General features: G+C 42.6%; 1 protein-coding gene across 1 annotated transcript in view; it reads left to right on the top strand.

Annotated features, from left to right (window-relative positions):
• LRRC2 (leucine rich repeat containing 2) overlaps window positions 1-20055 on the top strand; it is a 1181887-nt gene that overhangs the window by 305937 nt on the left and 855895 nt on the right. The window contains exon 2 of the mRNA XM_069227666.1: window positions 7219-7364. Coding sequence (XP_069083767.1) covers window positions 7240-7364 — 125 coding nt within the window. The 5' untranslated portion in view covers window positions 7219-7239. The remainder of the gene's footprint in view (window positions 1-7218; window positions 7365-20055) is intronic.

Genomic DNA, 20055 nt, shown 5'->3' with positions numbered 1-20055 from the left:
TGAACGGTCATGTAGGAAAATGCCTCATAACAATTATCAATGCGCGACAGGACAGAACTTGCATATTTGAGAGAACAATCACCAGCCATGAAACTGCCTGTCAATCCGAGTGTAATAAACTCACCATAATTCCGAAAAACAAGACTTACTGTGAAGTCCACTAGTTACATCTGTTGCTGTACCAGTCCAAATTAACACTACTCTTCAGGATGCTGTACTGAACCAAAAACAAAACAGGCCATCCATTTAATAAATATCAGCAGTGTCTGCGCCACAACCCAAAAATGCGACAAGCAACTTCTGGATGCAAGGTCTTACATTAGGAGAACTGCCAACTGTGTTATCTGATGGGAGGTCCGCTCCATGACAGACAAGCATCCAAAATGATCCCGGCAACAGGCCCACCGTTACCTTTAGCAGTGTTATCAGCACTGAGTAATAACCCAAACTACTGACTAAACAGTCCGGCATGAGGTCTGCTCACAAGTCAGACCCCTGTGTAAAATGCCCACTGCAACAAACAAAATGTGATTCAAGCAGTGATCCAGGCGTGCATAGACTAAATAGTAGAAGTTGAGGAGCAGACTAAAAAATCTAGCCAACTTCCATGGTAGCCATCTTAAAGTGGAGTAAAGCAGTTTATGTATTTGTGTAGAAAAAGACCCATCTGTGCACGAAATATACTGGTGACCAAAGTTAGGGGGATGCACACTGACCTATAAGGGACCTAAATGGACAAGGTTCCCAATCAAGAAGACTACAACAGGTAACCTGGTGTAAAAGGAAAAACAACCAAAACCTTAAGTACAAAAACTACATGAGATTACATATTCAAATACTGATTTTTCATTGTCCCAACAAAACCAATTGTAACATCACAATTATGTTGTTTCAATAAACATACAAGCCATAGAGGCATACCTCACTTAATCTAAATCCCCTAAGTCATGGAGAATTAGTGCATTTGGATGATGATACACACTGAAGTCATGGCTGTTCCCAATTCTTTAAGTAAAAACCTTATGTGCAAACTTTTCTGCCTCATTTTTTGGGAGAAATTCATATGCTATACATTGTATACTATGACACTCTCGCCCCACTCTTCTTAGTATATCAGGAGTCAGGTGACTTTAAATCAGTGACCAAATTTCATCGTCATTAAGCCTATTCCTTACAGTGTGGACTTCTCAATCAATTTGGCTTCAATTTTGGTCAGAGTGGATACCAAATTGTTACTGTTCAAGTTACACTCAGCCACATACCATAGTGTCCAAATTATATAATCTTCTGCATGGGTCGTTTCTCTTAAATGATCCACTAAATGAACCTGCTGTGTGCCACACCTTATTTGTGATCTATGTTGAAGGCTTCTTGCTTTCACAGGCTTTGTGGTTTGGCCTATGCATGTCAGATCACAGGGACATTTTATACAATAAACAACATTTCTTGTATTACAATTGGAATATTTCCTTTGATGATGAGTGGTGCCATCTGCAGTTGGCACAGTTCTGACATCTAAAATATCCTATTACTGGTGGAAGACCTTGCATTTCTGGTAGCTTTTTTAATAGTCTGGCTGACTATACAAGGTGTTGTTTGACCCTTTTTCATTTTTCAAAAGCAAACAAGAGATATGGGAGCCCTAGTTCTGTTAGTTGACCAATATCTCTTAATGATCCTATTAATCTTGTTAGTATTAGGATTGTATGGAAGCACACAAGTCAAAGGTTTTTCATCCAATTTGGGGGTCTGGCATTTAAAGCTACAAAACAACATCTCCCCTGCCTTGAGGGCCTACATAGGCTACTAGTTGCCATAAGATCTACCTTCAAGCTGCTTTTATATCACCCAAAAAGCAGTACATGGAACTGGACCACTTTTTATCAGGAATACAATCACCATAAACATACAAAAAGGAACCTCTACTCCAGACTTGCGCCTCGCCTTAGCATACAAAAAAACTATGGGTTTTACATCTTTCTCAGTTCAAGCAGCCAAACTGTGGAACTGTAGAATTCATTACCCCCAAACATAAGATCCAACAATAGCTTCTTATCTTCAGAAGACTACTTCAGAGCTTGCTTTTCCTACATTACTACCATACTCAAAATACAAATACACAGCATATGCCTGTGTATGTTAAACATGTATAATTTGATTATATGTATGTATTTAGGTAGGTCAATGTCTTGGTAAAAATATATATACTAATTATAGTTTAAAAATATATAGATATTCTTATAGGTCTGCTTAACAAATATATATATTATGGTTTGAAATATATATATATATATATATATATATATATATATATATATATATATACTATACATATATATGTATATATATATATGTATATATATAAATATATATCATTTATGCTTAACATGTATATATGTCACTGCGTAGCTTATTTTTAGTTGTTTGATTATATGCTTATGGGTCTCTCCTTTATGCATTTTAATCTATCTCACCATGCTTACGGGTCTATGTTTTATTTTATTTTATCTACACCCATGTGCAAATATGATCATAACAATTGTATCTGTAGGTGCTTCAGTATTGAAATGTTGGTGAAAATGTAAAAACAAAATATATAAATAAATGAATTCAAGAAAATGCATAACATTTTGAAAAAATAATAAGCAAATGCACAGAAAATTAGCTTTATATATAGCAACCTTTCAAGTTCTGAGTTTCCAACTATTTACCCAAATATGCAAACAGAGGGCTTTATATAATACAACTTTACATCTCTTCAGTTTTTTAAATGTGCATGCATACCATTCTATGTAGTAATGCACATATATATTTATTACATTGATCTTACCAAAGAAAGAAAACCTTCAACTCTCTACAGTGCACTAAACAATGTCTCATCCTATGCTTCTCTCGATATATAGCCTCTACCTCCAATCTCCAGTTCATCCCAAATGTCATTGTGCAACTGTCGTCTCCCAATAACCGTTTCTAATCCCTGCCCACCTCTATCCCTCCTTTGACTCATCCCAAACCTCATTTTACTACTATGATCTTCCAAATAAAACATTCTAGACTCTTCTCTTCTCTTTCACTCCTTTATCCTAATAAATCCAGCTAACAGACTCACATGTCCACTGCTCAAATTAACAATTTATATTCCCCTATACTAATCCACCACTAATCTACTTTGAGTTCTGGAATAGCGTGCTTGTAGGAGGCTGGCCTGGCTTGTAGTGGGTACCAAAGGTACTTGCAACTTCTACCAGGTCCAGCTATCCCATATTAGCGAAATGTAGTCAGTGTCTGGAAGTCAGGCTGCCTAGAGGTAGCGGTAGGCAGAGCAGCCAAGGCTGAAGTAGGAGACATGCAAAGCTCTTGCAATACCACTGTAGTCACACAGTACTTACACACAAGAAAGACAATACTCAGTGTTACAAACATAAAGGTACTTTATTTTAGTCACACAAAGCCAAAAATACTTTGTAGGCTATACTACCTTAGGAGATAAGCAAATCACACAATATATACACTAGTAACCAGAAACAGGTAATTACACAGTAGGAAAACAGTTCAAATAGTGAAAATCACTGTAGGTTGCAATGGGCCTAGGGGGAACACAAACCATATACTAAAATAGTGGAATGCGAAAGTTGGTTTCCCACCTAGGCAAGTGTAGTGTGTAGAGGGGTGCTGGGAGTGTAAGAAAACATCAACGGTAAGTAAAATACCCCACCCCAGAGCCCAGGAAAGCAGGAGTAAAACACAGCAAGTTTCCTAAAACACACTAAAAGTTGTGATAGAAGATAATGCAAGAACCAGAAGAGACTCCAAGACACCATTAATGGATTCCTGGACCTGAAGACCTGTGGAAGAAGGGGACCAAGTCCAAGAAGCACTGAAGAGTCCAGGGAGAACAGGAGTCCCTGCTAACCTGGATGAAGGTGAAAAAGTGGAACCACCGGTGAGAAGACAAAGTCAGTATTGTACCAAAGAAGACAGATGCGGGTTCCTGGTTGGTGCAGAAGATGTCCCACGCTGGATGGATGAATGTAATCTGGTTTGTGTCACTGGATTCTGCCAACAAGCCTTGGTAAACGCAAAGCACACAGTTAGCAGAAAATGGCGCTGTTTGGGACCGGGGGGACCTGGTGGCCTCTTCCCAGGAGGGGGAAACAGAGGGGCTCTCAGCAACTCAGAGAGCCCTCAGATGACCAGGCAGCATGTACAGGAGTCCCACAGCATGGGGACAAAGAAGGTGCAAATGGAGGCCCATGCAACATGACACAAAGGATTCCCACGCCGCCGGAGAAGAACTTAGGAAGCTGTGCGTCACAGGATAGAGTGCTGGGGGCCTAAGCTGTGCTGTGCATGAAGAACTTCTGGGAAGGTCTCACACAAGCCTTGGCAACTGCAAGTCATGCAGTGCACGGGGTACTGTCTTGTGTGGGAAGGCAAACTCTTACCTCCACCAAAATTGGACAGCTGGACATTGGGACTGCTGGAGTCACTTTAGTCCACCACTCGTGTTGCTGGATCCACTCCTGTCATCTGGAGAGGGGACCCAAGCCACCGTCATTGCTACAGAGAGGTGCCTGCTTAAGCAGGGAAGTGACTTCGTCACTCCACAGAATTCCTTTGGTTCTTCTGGTGCAAGCTGAAGTCAGGCAGTCCTCGCAAGATGCACGACTGGAAAACTGTTGCAGTTGCTGGCAGGAGCTGAAGATACAATGTTGCAGAAGTCATCTTAGCTTCTTTGTTGCAAATTTGTAGAGTTCCTGGAGCAGTCTGCAGGTGATCCGTTGGTAGAAGATGAAATGAAGGATGCAGTGGATTCCTACTGGAGTCTTGCAATCTGAATCTGAAGAAACATCCAGAGGAGAGACCCTAAATAGCCCTGAAAGGGGGATTGGTCACCTAACCAGATAAGCACCTATCAGGAGGGGTCTCTGACGTCACCTGCTGGCACTGGCCACTCAAATGCTCCCAGAGTTCCCTGACCATCCTAAAAACAAGATAGCAGAACCAAGAGGCACTCTGGAGGAGCTCTGGGCACCACCGCTGGAGTGGTGATGGACAGGGGAGGGGTCACTCCCCTTTCCTTTGTCCAATTTCACGCCAGAGCAGGGGCTGGGGGGTACCTGATCCAGTGTAGACTAGATTATGCAAGGAGGGCACCATCTGTGCCCTTCAAAGCATTTCCAGAGGCTCTGGGAGGATACCCACCCATGCCTGTAACACCTATTTCCAAAGGGAGAGGGTGCAACACCCCTCTCCTAAAGGAAATGCATTGTTCTGCCTACCTGGGATTGAGCTGCTAAAGAGGGCAGAAGCCTGTCTGTGAGGTGGCAGCAGCTGGGGGTGCAGTGGAAACCTCAGAAGGCTGGTATGGCAGTACTGGGAGGCCATGGAGGAGCCCCCAGAGTGCATGGGAATTGTGCAACCCATACTGGAATCAGTATTGGGATACAATTCCCAGTTGTTAGACACCTTACATGGCCATATTCGGAGTTACCACTGTGAAGCTATATATAGGTATTGACCTATAGATAGTGCACACTTATAATGGCGTCCCCGCCCTCACGAAGTCTGGGGAAATGGGCCTGGATGACTTGGGGGCACCTCTGCTAGTGCAGGGGTGCCATCACACACAGGTACTGTGCACCTAGCCTTCAGGGTCTGAAGGTTAGACATAAAAGAGACTTATAAGTGACCTTGTGCAGTGAAAATGGCTGTGAAATAGTGCTTACACTATTTCACTCAGGCTGCAGTTGCAGTCCTGAAGAAGAGGTTGTATGAGCTCCTTATGGATGGCAAAAGAAATGCTGCAGCTCATAAGGGTCTCCTGGAACCCCAATGACCTCGGTACCTATGTACCATGTATTAGGTACTCATAAGGATGGTCCAGTATGCAAATTTGGAGTGAAATACTTGGTTACCAATAGGCAAGTACAAATTTGGAACCAGAGAGAGCATAAGCACTGGAGTTCTGGTTATCAGGACTCCAGTGACACAGTTAAGCACACTGACAAAAACAGTGAACAGACTGACAAGTAGGCGACAAATCATGAGCACTGGGGTCCTGGCTAGCAGGATCCCAGTGTCACAGTTAAAACACACTGACAAACACTGACAAACAGGCCAAAAATGCTGTGCCACTCGATGGAAAACACTGCAACACCTCGCCAGGAGTAGTAAGTGCTATAGAAATTGAATTACAATTACAAAAGGCAACCCTTTCAGTACAATTTTCTATATGAAGAAACTGCCGTAGGAAAATCATGCAATACGTTTAATTTCGAAGAAATTACAACTATGATCTCTAAGAAAATCGCACGGTTTTCCTTTTGCCCATTGTTTCCACCTGCTTTTATTTGCCACTAGGATTTCTTGCAAAGCCAGTTCCGGCTGAGTTAGTAGATGTGCCTTTGCATTGTTTCCTACGGATATTTATGTTGTTCCTGTCCCATTATACCCTCCATGGACATATTAACAAGGACTCGGCGCTATGCAATGCAAAATCGTTTCGTAGTGCACTCGTCGTTTTTTTGGCACTAGAAACCTATGTGCGGAAAGGTCGATTGACACTGTCATTTGTCCTATTATGTGTCACAGCAGCACCGCGGCAAAAGAATAACACAACTGGGCCAGATACTTTAAAATTAGAGGGAATGGGTAGTCGGCTGCCCAGATAAAGCCCACATAGTTGATGATGTGGATGGAGATAAAACTCTGTCTGTTGTGGGTTTTAACCCTCACAGTGCTATCAACTAAATTTGAGAAAACAAGTTCTACCGTATAATGTCAACTAATATTTGAGTTTTTTGTGACAATGATGCCTATAGTGTGAACAACACATAGCCAATAACAATAGAAATTAGGAAACGTCTCTGGAATGTATTGTCCTGTCGGATGGATTCCCGTATGCTAAGTGAAAAACAGAACTTCTACTATTTATTCTCACATATTTTACCAGCTCGCTAGACTCTAAACAGTTATTGCGTGGTTATGTGGAGCTTAGACAGGAGAGCTTCCTGCTTCCTCGACTGTTATATTAGTTCTTAGGATTTAGAGGAACCGTAATCTCATGTTCAAAATGAATTCAAGCACGACCCTCCTATAACTAGCAGCTGAAATATTTTTTTCAAGGGTTGAACAGCACTCACTATTAGGTCAAGTTTTCATGTGTTCTGTTTGTTGAAATCTATTTTAAGGATAACTATATCTTCCTCTTCGCAGGTGAATCTTAATGACAGAACCATGGCTCAGGATGTGATAGTGTTCGACTTGTCTCTCATCAGAGATTTATGGGAAACCCGAGTCAAAAAATACAGAGAAAGGCAAAAAAAAGAAAAACAAAGACTGGAGCAAAGTGCCTTGCAAAAGTAAGAATTTTGAAAGCTTTTTTTTTTTTTTTTTAAACGAACTAATCTGATAAAGATTTCCCAAACGATGGAAGAAAGTAAAAGAACAGCAAGATGGCGCTGCAGGGTAAATGGGCGGTTTACGTTCTTCCAGCCTTCCATCTTCAGCATTATTCTTAAGAAAGCTAGGACCTCTTGTGTCGTGAAAACACTAAACACCCTATAATGACCCAATGTGATTATCAATTTGAAAAAAGCAAATATACATGATAACATTCCACTATCTAATTTTGTGGTAGGTTTCCATGTTCAATTAAAGGAACTCACTGCAGCAGTTTTAGCAACACAAAACACTAACAGTTTGGTTCAATAGATATGCATCAAATTAAGACGGTTATTGGTGTCTACTTAAACAGCTTCCGTTTTAGGCCAGCTGTCTCTACGAGCATCACAAAGAGGGCAAGGACTCCTCAACCCATCCTTCAGTGATACAGCATGGGGGCTAGCCTAACATATGTAGCTGATTTGATCACATCCTCAAACCATTCTGGACAAGCAACCCTTTGGTGGGGGATGTACAGTTTGCATACACGCATGTAAGTGTGAATTTACCTAGTGAGCAGTAGAGCACGACAAAGAATAAAAGGAACGGGTTTCTGTTATAGTTGATACTAAGGGCAGGAGGAGTCCAGCTCTTTAATGATGATGGTTGATGATGGACGAGGACCTCCATGAAAATGTTTGTTTTTTTACTCAATTTGTACTAATTAAGGAGATGGAGACGTTAATGAGTTAGTCTGATAGGTAGAGGGATGATTTTCCGTAGCTTTGGTGCATAATTTTAGAAGTTTTTTTTAACCTTGTGTTCTCTTTTTTGTACTTCTTTAATTCCACTCTGGTGGTCTTATGGGTGGCCTCTTGAGACTTTCATGTAGGAGGGGAGTAGATCCTGAAGTCGATAGTATGTAGTTATGGTTTGATTTTTCGCAGTCATATCTATTAACTTGCTTTTCAATGACATTATCTGGTCATAGAAATTCCTAACACTCCCAGACTGCCAGAACATATGCAACAAAAACTGCTTTCCAACTTCCATATCAAAGGCAATAAGTGAAACATAATGTGCCTAACCTGTGCCTAAGCACAGGGCCTGACCATCCCCGCTGTGCATAGCCTAAGGCAGAGCATGAGGATTTATTTCCCACAGATGGTGTTTACCACCTGCAGAAGGTGGACACAGATCCTGCATCCAGACCCCACTATGTGCAACTCACGTGCAAATGCCATGCACAGCTATGTTTGGGCAACTGCCGTAGAAGGGGCACAAGATGTGACCAAAATACAGGTCTTGCAGCCAACCGCTGCTGCATCCATTCAAAGGTCTGTAGGAGTTGGCCAATTTCCGCTATGCACAGCCAAGAGCCATGCATGACAGGGGCTGGTTGCCAGCGTGGTCTGAAATTTGGAAGCAAATAATTTCTTTGTAGAGCCACATATAGGGACTGAAAACTACAGTTGAATTGAAGATATGGTTAGGATTGGTTATACATCCATAACATATGTTTAAAATGAATAGTTAAAAACGTTAGAAATTAAAATGGCAAAAAACACTGAAATTCACCAGTTTATGGTTAGCACTGCAATACATAACATGCTCAACAGCAATGCAAATTAGAACTTGAACACTTAATGCAATGATCATGCACTCACTCCTGATATAAGAGATACAATGAGACATTTCGTAAATAGATGAGATTACCTATTACATTACTATTATTAGCACTATCAATGAGACAACTATGAATACAATTTTATTGACTGGTTTGAGTACACTGTAGGCAAGCAGAAACCATGCCTGGTGATCCCCTGTTGGCATCCACAGCACCTAGATGGCATTGATTGAAATTAAGGACAAATATGTATACTAATTAGAGGGAATTCATGTTAGGTAGTTATCTGTGCAAAGACCGTTAGCTAATAGTAGTAGGAGGGGGTACCTTTGATCATCAACTGGAAAGTGACAGTTGTCCCGCCCCGGAAATGACGTCACTTCCGTCACTGGGACTTCCGGTGCCCCTGAGAGCCTGCCCCGGAATTGACATAGGTGTAGAGGTTTCACGTGGTTTGTGACCTCATGGTGTCACATGTTAGCTATGTGCCAGGGTCCTAGCCCCTGGGTATTGGTCTATGGGCTGTGTAAAATGAAGGCCTTGGTGTTGTGCAACCAGTTTCAGAGCCTAAGAGGACATGTCTGGACATGTCAGACATTCAGGGCCAAGTGGCTGTTTGGGGGTCCCCTCACAGGACGGCAAAATGGGCGGGCAGGCCAGACCTCCTCACTGTTGGCTAATCCAAAAAGAGGGGCCGGTCAAATGGTGCAAAAGCCGTGACATGTGGTAAGCACCACATGTAACCCAGCAGTGTATTAGAGCCATCAAGGTGAGCATGTGATCGTTATGTGTTGTAGAGGCGTACCCCCTTTTTGAACCGTTGAATACATATAAGGAGCAGTTAGAGCAGCATGTCAAACCGTGGTCTAGTGCTGAAATAGGGTGTCTAGGCAATATGAAGAGATACAATCCGATAGCCAGAAAAGCCACAGTCTCAGGAGCCCAGAACCCTATCAATAGATACTATCGGACCCTCGCACCAATGGTGTTGGATGAGAACGCACAGCAGACTACCACTAAAAATGGGGGTTCCAACATTACTGGGTTGTACGGGGAACTCTGCCAACGTCTTGAAAAGCTCAGCCTCAAGGATTTGCTGCAACTGGTATCCCCTATCAAGGTTGATAGCAGCGACAGTGAAGCCTCGAAAGACAAACTAAGTAATGCAATCAACTTCAATGACACTGAAGATGCTGAAGAAGGTGTAGAACCACCAAATTCGCTGATCTATGAAGACATGGGTTTTCAGGAGGACCCTGATCCAGAGGTAGTTGTGATGCAACCAGCAACTGTAAAATCCGAAGTCACAAATACACCAATGGACCTGTGCGACTCGCAAGATTTCAGAGCCGCCGATGAGTGTTGCGAAAATGTTGAGGTTAGTAAAAACTCTACAGACAATTATCGTGTATACACCGTTATCATATTTTTAACTAATAGTATGACTTTTGCTTTCTGTTTGAACCGTAGAAAATAACTGCAGAAAGAGATGCACTAGAGGGGTCTACGCCAAAGGTTAACAACGTAAAGTTTTACTGCTTATGCTGTTCCAGACAGTCTGAAAGTATTGCAAGCCAGAACAAAGAGCAGCGTAAGAAATGTGTCAGCACTTACATTAGCACAGATTATGAAAAGGAAACACCTGTCGTACCCTACGACGTCATATGGCCTGTTAAAGGTTTTGCAGCAACAGTTGTGAATACATGTGTTAAACGTGACTATTATAACCTGTGTTACAGGCATAAAATTAATGAGCCACAGCAGGAGGCTCACGACTGTCTATACGAGTCGTACACTGCAAGAACAATTCAGAACATATGTAGCCGTTTAGACCCGCACAAGGTATCTAAGTTGTTATGGGTGGTGTATGGGCTGTCAGCTCTGAAGAAAGGGGTCCACGTCAATATGATTAGGATCTTGGCAGAAGCTGTCAATGAGATCCGATATGCTTCTGAGCCCTGCTCAAAACTCAAATGTATGCAGGGGATATGTACCTATTTTGACAAAAGTTTGATATAAAGGGTTATAGAAAGACATGTGTGATATTTATTATACAAATAATAGAATCACGTCTTTAACCCCCCGAAAGTTGTTTTAAAACAAAATAAATACGTTTTAAAAAACAGAGGTCGTGGATAACAGACCATAACGGTTTTACTTAATGCTCCATACTTACTCACTTTTAGGACGAGAATCAGAGTCTCGAGGGGCAAGATGTCTATGAGTTACACCCTGGCTACATCTGTATCGGGAGATTGATATATGTCCTGGTTAAAGAGGGAATAGCTGAATTACACCCTGTGACTGCGTTATCTGAACATTACGGAACCGCCTGCTGCGTTGCAGTGCAACAGTCCTGTGTGTATCGCCAAATGGTGTATCAACGAGTGGCTACCTGCAGCAGATAAATACTTGAGCGCAGCCCAAGACCGGACATGTGAGTTAAGACTTTCACCACTGACTGGGCTACACAGTGCTTTGGAACTCATGACTGAAGATTATTTCACAAATAGAGGTCCAGTATTGTCCGACCTAGAACTGTATGAACTGCTTAATGCTGTCAGTATCCTGTGCATCCAGAGTTATAGGTGGGGGGGGCGGGAAGTCATGTCGAGAGCTATTGAGAGTATAGCTATAAAAATATCAAAGCTTGTAACACTGAGACCTGGTAAAAGGAACAGCTCGGAGTAATATGTGTAACATGTGTCGTACTATGTATACACCGTCAAAAGGTCTCAAGGTGTCCAGCAGTCTTTTATGTTTAATAAAACAAGCTTCCACAAAACAAATGTCTTTCATTTCTTGGTTGCTGTGTGTGACAACATGACGGGGCTGCTTTAAGGAGGCTTTATTACGATACACATGGGGTTAGAAACTTTGGAGGCTCCGAACCTCTATTTAGAAGGGCTCGAGTTGAAAATTAATCTTTAACCTGATCAAGGGTGAAGACATGGTTAGCGGGGGAAGAGGCGTATTCATTCCACAAACCAGCCAGGAGACATTTAAGAGGGTAGGGCCACAGTCAGCACGCAGCTAGATTATCAGTGGTGGGCGGACATAATCAATCTTCAAGATCTAGCAAAACGTAAAAACGGCGTGATGTATATATTAACAGTCATTGACGTATTGTCCAAGTATGCCTATGCAGAGGCGTTAAACAATAAAAATGGTACCATTGTCACTGCCGCGTTTGAAGACTTCTTTGCAAGAGGTCGAGTACCTCAAAAACTACAAACAGACGCTGGAAAGGAATTTTTAAACAAACCTTTTCAGAAATTATTAAAGCAGCACACTGTTCAGCATTTTGTGACGCACACAGAGGTAAAAGCGGTGGTTGTAGAGTGTTTTAACAGACATTAAAATGAAAGATGTGGCGATATTTCACAATACCTACAGATATGTGGATGTTCTACAGGCTTTTATAGATGTTTATACCGCCAGTTACCATAGAACAATCTAAATGCCCCCTGTGGAGGTAACCGCTGATAATTTGTTAATGGTGTGTAGAACCGTGTACGGAAGTTGTCTCGCATCGAGGGTCAAGAAACCGGTTTTAAAAGAAGGGGATCATGTCAGGGTTTCAAAGTTGAAGGGTGTCTTCACCAAAGGCCACCAACAGACATTTAGCGATGAAATATTAATAGTGGAAAGTGTGGAGCTTAAAGAAGGGGTATATATTTACAAGTTGAAGGACTACACCTGGGAAGAGGTAGCAGGTATCTTTTACACAGAAGAGTTACAAAAGATGCCTTACGATCCGAACAGGGTGTACAGGGTTGAAAAGGTTCTGAAAAGGAAAGGCATCGGAGCTAAGAGACAGGCATTGGTCAAATGGCGGGGGTGGCCCGAGAAATTTAACAGTTGCGTTTTGGACAGCTCGTTGTACGCGGTGTGAGGTAGCACTGTAGGCGCCTTGATGGAGAACTCACCTTTTTATATTACACTACCGTCCAACGCTTCGAAGGGCATGTTCCCCGGCAATCAGATTTCTAATTATACGGTGAAACTGGCAAAACCGGTGGACCTGAAAGGGCCTTGGGAGGTGGCCCTAATGGAGATACAGTACCCTAGAACGTGGAATACATTTACAAAGCACAAGGCTAAATTTACTATAAAGCATGAGCATTCACGTGTGATTTCCTCATGGCTATTACCCATCGGTTTCCTCGGTGGTCGACGCCATCAACAAATCTATAGGAAGCATTGAAATGTATGCAAATATACATCTGGTGTCGGATAATGTTAGAAGAAAAGTGTTTCTTAAAGCCCCGGAGCTCAGTACAGTGTTTAACTGTTCAGGTAAATTACAAAGGGTTTTAGGGACCGTACAACATGTGAAAAGGCAGGTGGAACCAGACCCTATGTGCCCCGATATTAACAGCATATTTTATACACTTACGTGTATAGTGACATCGTAGAACCTCAGAGGATAGGGGATAGTTATTTGCCGTTGTTGAGATGGGTCCCGGTGAAGGGTGAAAATAACACGATGGTTAATATACAACATCATAAACCCCACTGCGTGGCAATTTCCCCAAAACATTTTGACACTATAACCATCATGATCTACGATTATCAATCAGAGCGGTGGCCTTTAAATATGGGAAAATTATTGTTAAGCATCATTTAAGGGCGCGCCGTGACGGTGATCGCAACGGTCATTATGAAAACGTACGGGATCCCTCTATGTACAGGGACTATGAGTTCAGGCCGGCTCTGGGGGATCACCGCCCTACTACTTTAAGGGGCCCCCATTATGTACGGGCCGGCTTGGGGGGCTTCTTTCAGAGTTTGTTTAGAAAAGCCATGCCATTCTTGAGACGGGGATACGAAAAGGTAAAACCTTACATTTAAATGGCTGCCACAAACATAACCTATGACGTCGTGGGCTCTGGAAAGTTGGCTGTCACCGAGCGCATGAACAAACAACCCCAGGAAGGAGCAAGGTTGTTGTACAAGCCGCGCACTGGTGTTAAAAGGAAGTGAAGGACTTCTAGGCTTAGGGGCCCGCCAATACCCTATAAAAAATGGAGGACTTCTTCAAGAGGCCCACACAAAGAAGAGTCGTAAGACGGAGGAGATCTTCCAAGAAGATGAAGAGCCCACGCTCTAATGCAAATATTTTTTTACGCCGCTATCGTGGCATTCGTACACTGCGTCTCGGGTGAATGTGCCAAATCAAAGCTAGATCTGTTTTCTCCTAAACCCACACAGACCAGCATTGAGAACAGTTTTTTCATGGAAGTATCGCCTCTAGCTGCTCTGACACCTTTGGCGCCGATAGATTCTTATGTGTCTGGGTCAACGGATATGTATTTGGATCGCAACAACACTCTGCTACACCTCGTCTGCAAAATAACCAAAGTGAACGGCACCAACATCGAGGATGATGATAAAGTGGCGCCGATCGCCTACCCCATCGCAACCATGTTTAATCAAGTGGACATTAACCTGAGCGATCGACTCGTCACGCAGAGTGATAACATGTACGCCTACAGGGCCTACATGCGAGTATTCTAAATTACAGTCGCAAAGCCCTGGACACACAGCTTTCTGCGGGTCTCTTCTAAAAAGATACTGAAGCGCATTTTGAGGACACGGCATTGGACGGCGACAACGCTGGTTTGAAAAACAGAGCCAGCTTTGCCACCGGCAGTAGGCAATTTGGTCTCCTGGGGTGCATACATTCAGACCTTTTTTTCCAAACTCAACTGCAACAAGGACTCATTCTGTCTCATCAGCGGCTATGTGGAACAGTATAAACTGGTTATATTGTCCGCAAGTCTGTTTGTACAGAGGGTGAAAGTGTCACTGAGCGTTAGACTGGCCCACGCTGAAGCTTTACAACTATGAAATGCAAAGTACGCCATTGAAAGTGTGGCTCTAAAGATATTTAACATCACCGCTGGTACTAGATTAACGCAGCAGCAGAATCTATTTCTGGGGTACCTACCGAAACTCATCATCATAGGGTTTGTGGACAATACAGCTTTTAGTGGACTCTATACCTCAAACCCTTTCAATTCAAACACTACGATATCAACTACACCGCTTTGGTACAACAGGGCGCTGTTATCCCTGCAAAACCATTCACTCCGAGTTTTGGAACAGCCAATTTTGTCAGGGAATATCTCGGACTGGTCTCAATAATGGGGAAACATCTGCAGGACTCAGGAGTTGTTGTTTCAAGAGAGGGGTATGGGGCTGGCTACACGTTGTTTGCGTTTGACCTAATGCCTGACATGGAAGATGGTGACCACTACAACTTGATCAAAAACAGAAATCTAAAAGCTGAAATACGTTTTACACAGGCATTGGCTACCAACGTGAATATGGTTGTATTCTCGGTATTCGACAGCATTATCCAGATCGATCACACCCGTCAAATTATGTTTGACTAACATTAAAAGATTGTAAAATGGACACTACTGAGATACGTGACTTCTTAAGTAGGCATATATACGTTAAGAAATCCTTTTTCGGTGTATTTCCTAGCGATCGGCTACCTGAAAAGATAGGCCCGGAAAGACTTCGTACCCTAGTCTTTAACACCGACCTGCATTACAAGGGTGGTGCACAGTGGGCTGCCATGTTTCTCGATGTAGACAAGGTTTTAGTGTTTGACAATTTAGCGGAGTTCCCCGAGCATGACATTTATACAAAACTGATATTCAAATATGTAAAAAAAGCATCACCCACTGTTGAGTATAACAAGCGGCGTGTACAGGATTTTCTAGCCATCATATGTGGGGAACATTATATATATTTTGTTAGTAAAATGTCTGACGTTTAGAAATTTTAAAAATCTGTATTCCACTGATCTAGTAAACAATGACGGCATTGTTATGAAATATGTGAATGAAAAGACTAAGCCCATGTCGAGCGTTGTTAAAACAGAATACGGTGTATGTCAAAAGTGTAGGGTCATGTAAAGCCTCTATTTGTACTGATGACTGTCTAGAATAAAAAACATCATAAACATGAAATCAGACTATGCATTTTTATTCCCCCACCACACATTTTTAAACCATTTAAAAAAAAGATGTCAGACTACTGTTGAAATGTTAAAAGTGTTTATTAGAAACAGTTTTCACCACAAACATGTACACGGGTAAAAAAATAAATGAAGTAAAAATCTTTCGACACGCAAACTTTTTAACAAAACTGTACAACGGTTCAAATTTCGGGATTACATTAGAGCGGTAACCATGTGTTCATTTTGAACAGTCTCTTTTTAGGTGCCAGATGTAGAGCGTCACTGCTCCTAGACGGTGTTAGCTGAGGAAAGAAAGGTGACGTTGGCACGATGGGACACCTGGTAAAAAATCCAGGGGTGGGATTTTTCAAACTTTCAAGCCTTCACCGGTGGTCGGCATTACCAATGATCATGGAGGGGATGTTGAATTCTGCAGCGTGCTTAGGAACTGCTCCCATCCTGTAGGAGCGTTTTGTGATGATAGGGTTTTACTGTGCGTGAGACCTCTGACCAGATCGTACATGTGTGATCCAGCAACCGTCTGTCCCTTGTAAACGAATTCACCATTGTCGTTCCAAGATGCCAAATATTTAGGAGCAGCCATTTTACCGAGTAACATTTGAGTAGTCCCTCTATACTTCTGACTTATATTTTTTAAAAGGTCTATGACAAAGGCATCCATGGTGGGTGGCGGTCCTGGGTCTTGAGGCTCTACTGGGTCAGCTGCTGTCTGTTCCTCGGTGGGTGTGTACAGAGTTAGTTTTTTTTTTTCAGCGTTCAACTGTTTGTAATACAGTAAAAGGTTTTGAAGGGCTCCTGAGTAAAGCCCTGCTATGTTATGTGGTTTTAAATCTGTTTGGTTCAAAATGGCTTTGATCTCAGCATCAAGACGCTGTGTCTCGTTTCTGTGTATGTCCCAGACATCGGCGGTCGAAGGGCCCAACTGTTCCAGCTGATGGCGAGGCACAAGGTACATATTTTGGGAGTGCTCCATCATGTCCTCCACAGGAGACCTGTTATTAGGGGCATAGCTATACTCAGCAGCGAACCTATAAAACCTCTAGACTGTTTGACCAGTTTCCTTTTAGAAAGGAGCGACGCCCTTTTATTGCTGAGCTTCTTAATAATGTGCTGCTTCTTCTTCAGCACACGGAACCGGCTTGTTGATATTGGAACATTACCTTTTAGGGTGGTTAGGGCTATTTCTGAAATGGCCGCCACTAAATCGTCTGAAGCAGCGCATAGGATAGCTCTTCTTTTCATGGGGCTGGCTGTGACCAGCATTTTTAGGAGGTCTAAATTTTGCCGTAGCCGCGCAGACATTGAGGTGACCTTATATTACAAGGTTTAGAGTGTAAATGTTATAGAAGTCTTCTTAAGGGGTGTTTTTATAAGCTTTGGGGACTGTTTTAGGTGTGTAAGGGACTGAGAAGTCAGGGGGGAAAATACTGGTGCGTAGTCTGTAGCCTTCTAGAGTGTTGGGTTTTACATCTACCAGTAAGTAGCTGTGGGGTTTTACAGTGGCGTCGTTAAACGCTTCCATGAAAAACTGCGTGTTTCCGGGGTACATCTGTTTAGCTACAATTGCTATCTGAAGCTTGTCGCTGGGGTTTTTAAATAAGACCAAGTATGAGGTGTTGAGAGTTGTAGAACGACTGCTTTTGCCCTTGTAAAACAAGTTCTGCATGATGTAGCATATGCTCAGAGTACGATGATGTGAATATTTAGTAAAAGCTCTCTCGATCTCAGGGTGGTCCCCTCCTTCACACATGAGATCCTCCAAAAAGACCATGTTTACAAGGTGTTTAGGTAACAAGTCGTCGTCGTTGAGGTTCTTGGGGATGCCTTCTATAAATCTGGTGTGTGGGAACTTTAGGGAGAGTTCTGTGTAAAGATCTTGCCAGCAAGAATAAAGCCATACAATGTTCTTAGGGGTATGAGATAAAACACCAGGAGCATTTTCTAGCAGTTTCTTTATAAAATAACTTTTACCGCTATTTGAGGGGCTGGCTAAAACGCAGGAGAATGGGTGTTGCAGCCTGGTGTCCATAGTGGTTGGGGTTCGCCACTCTAATGTCTTTTAATAACCATACAGTAGTGTTTTTTGTAGTCCTCAGTGAGGACTCGTTTATCAAATACTACACACAGTGTTTTGTACAGCAGTTGTGTTGTAATTTCCAACCTCTTTTTGGACCTAACTATGCTAGGGTGGTTTACGACTATTGCTCTGCTATTTTCGTGATTGCTCAATGCGTAGTACTCATGCACCAGCCCCTTCAGACTGCCAAAAAAAAAAAAAAACGTATTGTTAACGTTTAAAGTGATACCTTTGACTTTCATGCAGACCCTTTTGTTAGAGGTTTTTAACGGTAGGTCTTGGGCCCTGAGGAAATGTATTCGAGTATGTACTCATCCTTTTTGAGTTTGCTGGATAAATCCCCTAGATAATCACCCAGCAGCGGATCTTCAGCACCCTCTTTACTAACAAAAATAACGGAGTCTGGGTCATGGTACAAACATTGATCCAGAAGCTTATCCAACAGTCTGTAAAGCTCTATACGAGCGTGAGCGCTTGTGAAGCATGCTATGAAGATGTTTATATTGTTACAAGATGTGGGATACTCTTTGGCGTATTTCCAACATAGAACCCCCATCTCATTGTCTATAAATTCACAACTGGACACATCATAAGACGGTGCAAATAGATACTTAAAAAGCTTGTCTGGGTCTGTGATGATGGATGTGTTTGACAAATTGGTACGCTGTGTGAATTTTCCCTACAAGGAATTAAGACAGAGCTTGGCCAGCTGACGTCTGGCGGGGTTAACCTTGATGAACTTAGGTCTCAACGTAATACCCTCATGAGCATGGTAATCAGCAATACACTTTTGCTTCGAGGGTTCATCGACACACCAGTCGGGATACCCCGATGCCTCCTGTTTGTCTCTGAGAAACAAGTTGATGTACACAGAAAAGAGTTGAGTTGTGTTTTGTGGAAAATGCCAAATCTCCAGTTTTTTACCGAGGCAGTACCCTTTCTCAAGGGCCGTTTGTACCTCGATGGTACACCATGGCTCCTCCAGCAGCCTTTGCTCATCACTATGTCTACACGCACTAGTCTGTTTACTTTCAGCACATTTTCGACATGGGGGAACATTAGCTTGCCGTCAACTCTGTACAGAAGTACTGGGAAGTAAAGCTTCCGTGGAGGGTGAATTTGACACTTAACGAGCCCAAAGTACTTGTTGATGGGCTTAAAGTTCCTATATATGATCCTAGGATGCCCCACTGGGTACAACTTCACTTTGTTCACAAATGGATACAGACTGGTGAAGTGGTAGTAGTGTATTTTCTCACCCTCACCAGCAACACAGTACAGTTGTATGGCATTTGTACAACCGCCAAATAAGGCGTTGCGGGGTTCCAAAGGTGCTGGTAACTGTCAACTCTTAATAAAAGTGACCAGTTCAACATCTTTTGTTAGCTTGTCTAACCACTCGTGCTCCCAGAGGGTTCTCAAAGCAAAGCCGCTGTTTCAATATACTGCGCCTTGGCCAGAGTACGACGATGCAGATGTTCAAATGTGGTGCCCTGCAGTATATTAAACTCATGGTGTTTGTAACAACACGGACAACCATGATAAAAACAGCGGTTGGCACCCCATTAATTAACACATACCCTTCCTGGTAGTAGCGGCCCTGACGGTATTCACCGCCCTGCAAAGAGTGTTGAATGAAGATGTTCTCTTTCTGCGAGACGTACATGAGCCACTGGATAGACGGGGTGAGGTAACATTTCAGTTTACCGTTATAGAGGTCGGATGGTACTAGAGCTATGGTTTCAGGTTTTAAAAACATGTGCTGATAAATAGACATGTACATTAAAGCCAGAGTAATGTTTCTAAATGGGTCTAGGTATTCAGCAATTTGTTTCTCTTGCGGGATGTGGTTTTAATAATACTAACCCGTTTTGTCATCTCCACCACAACGTCTCTGAAAAGCTTGCACGCTTTTCGCAAGATCATGACATCTGCCTGACAGTAAGCTTTCAACACTGTTTGAAAATT

The sequence above is a fragment of the Pleurodeles waltl genome, chromosome 1_1, assembly GCF_031143425.1.
Source record: "Pleurodeles waltl isolate 20211129_DDA chromosome 1_1, aPleWal1.hap1.20221129, whole genome shotgun sequence".
Lineage (NCBI taxonomy): Eukaryota > Metazoa > Chordata > Amphibia > Caudata > Salamandridae > Pleurodeles > Pleurodeles waltl.
This window is presented reverse-complemented; position numbering and strand designations above follow the sequence as displayed.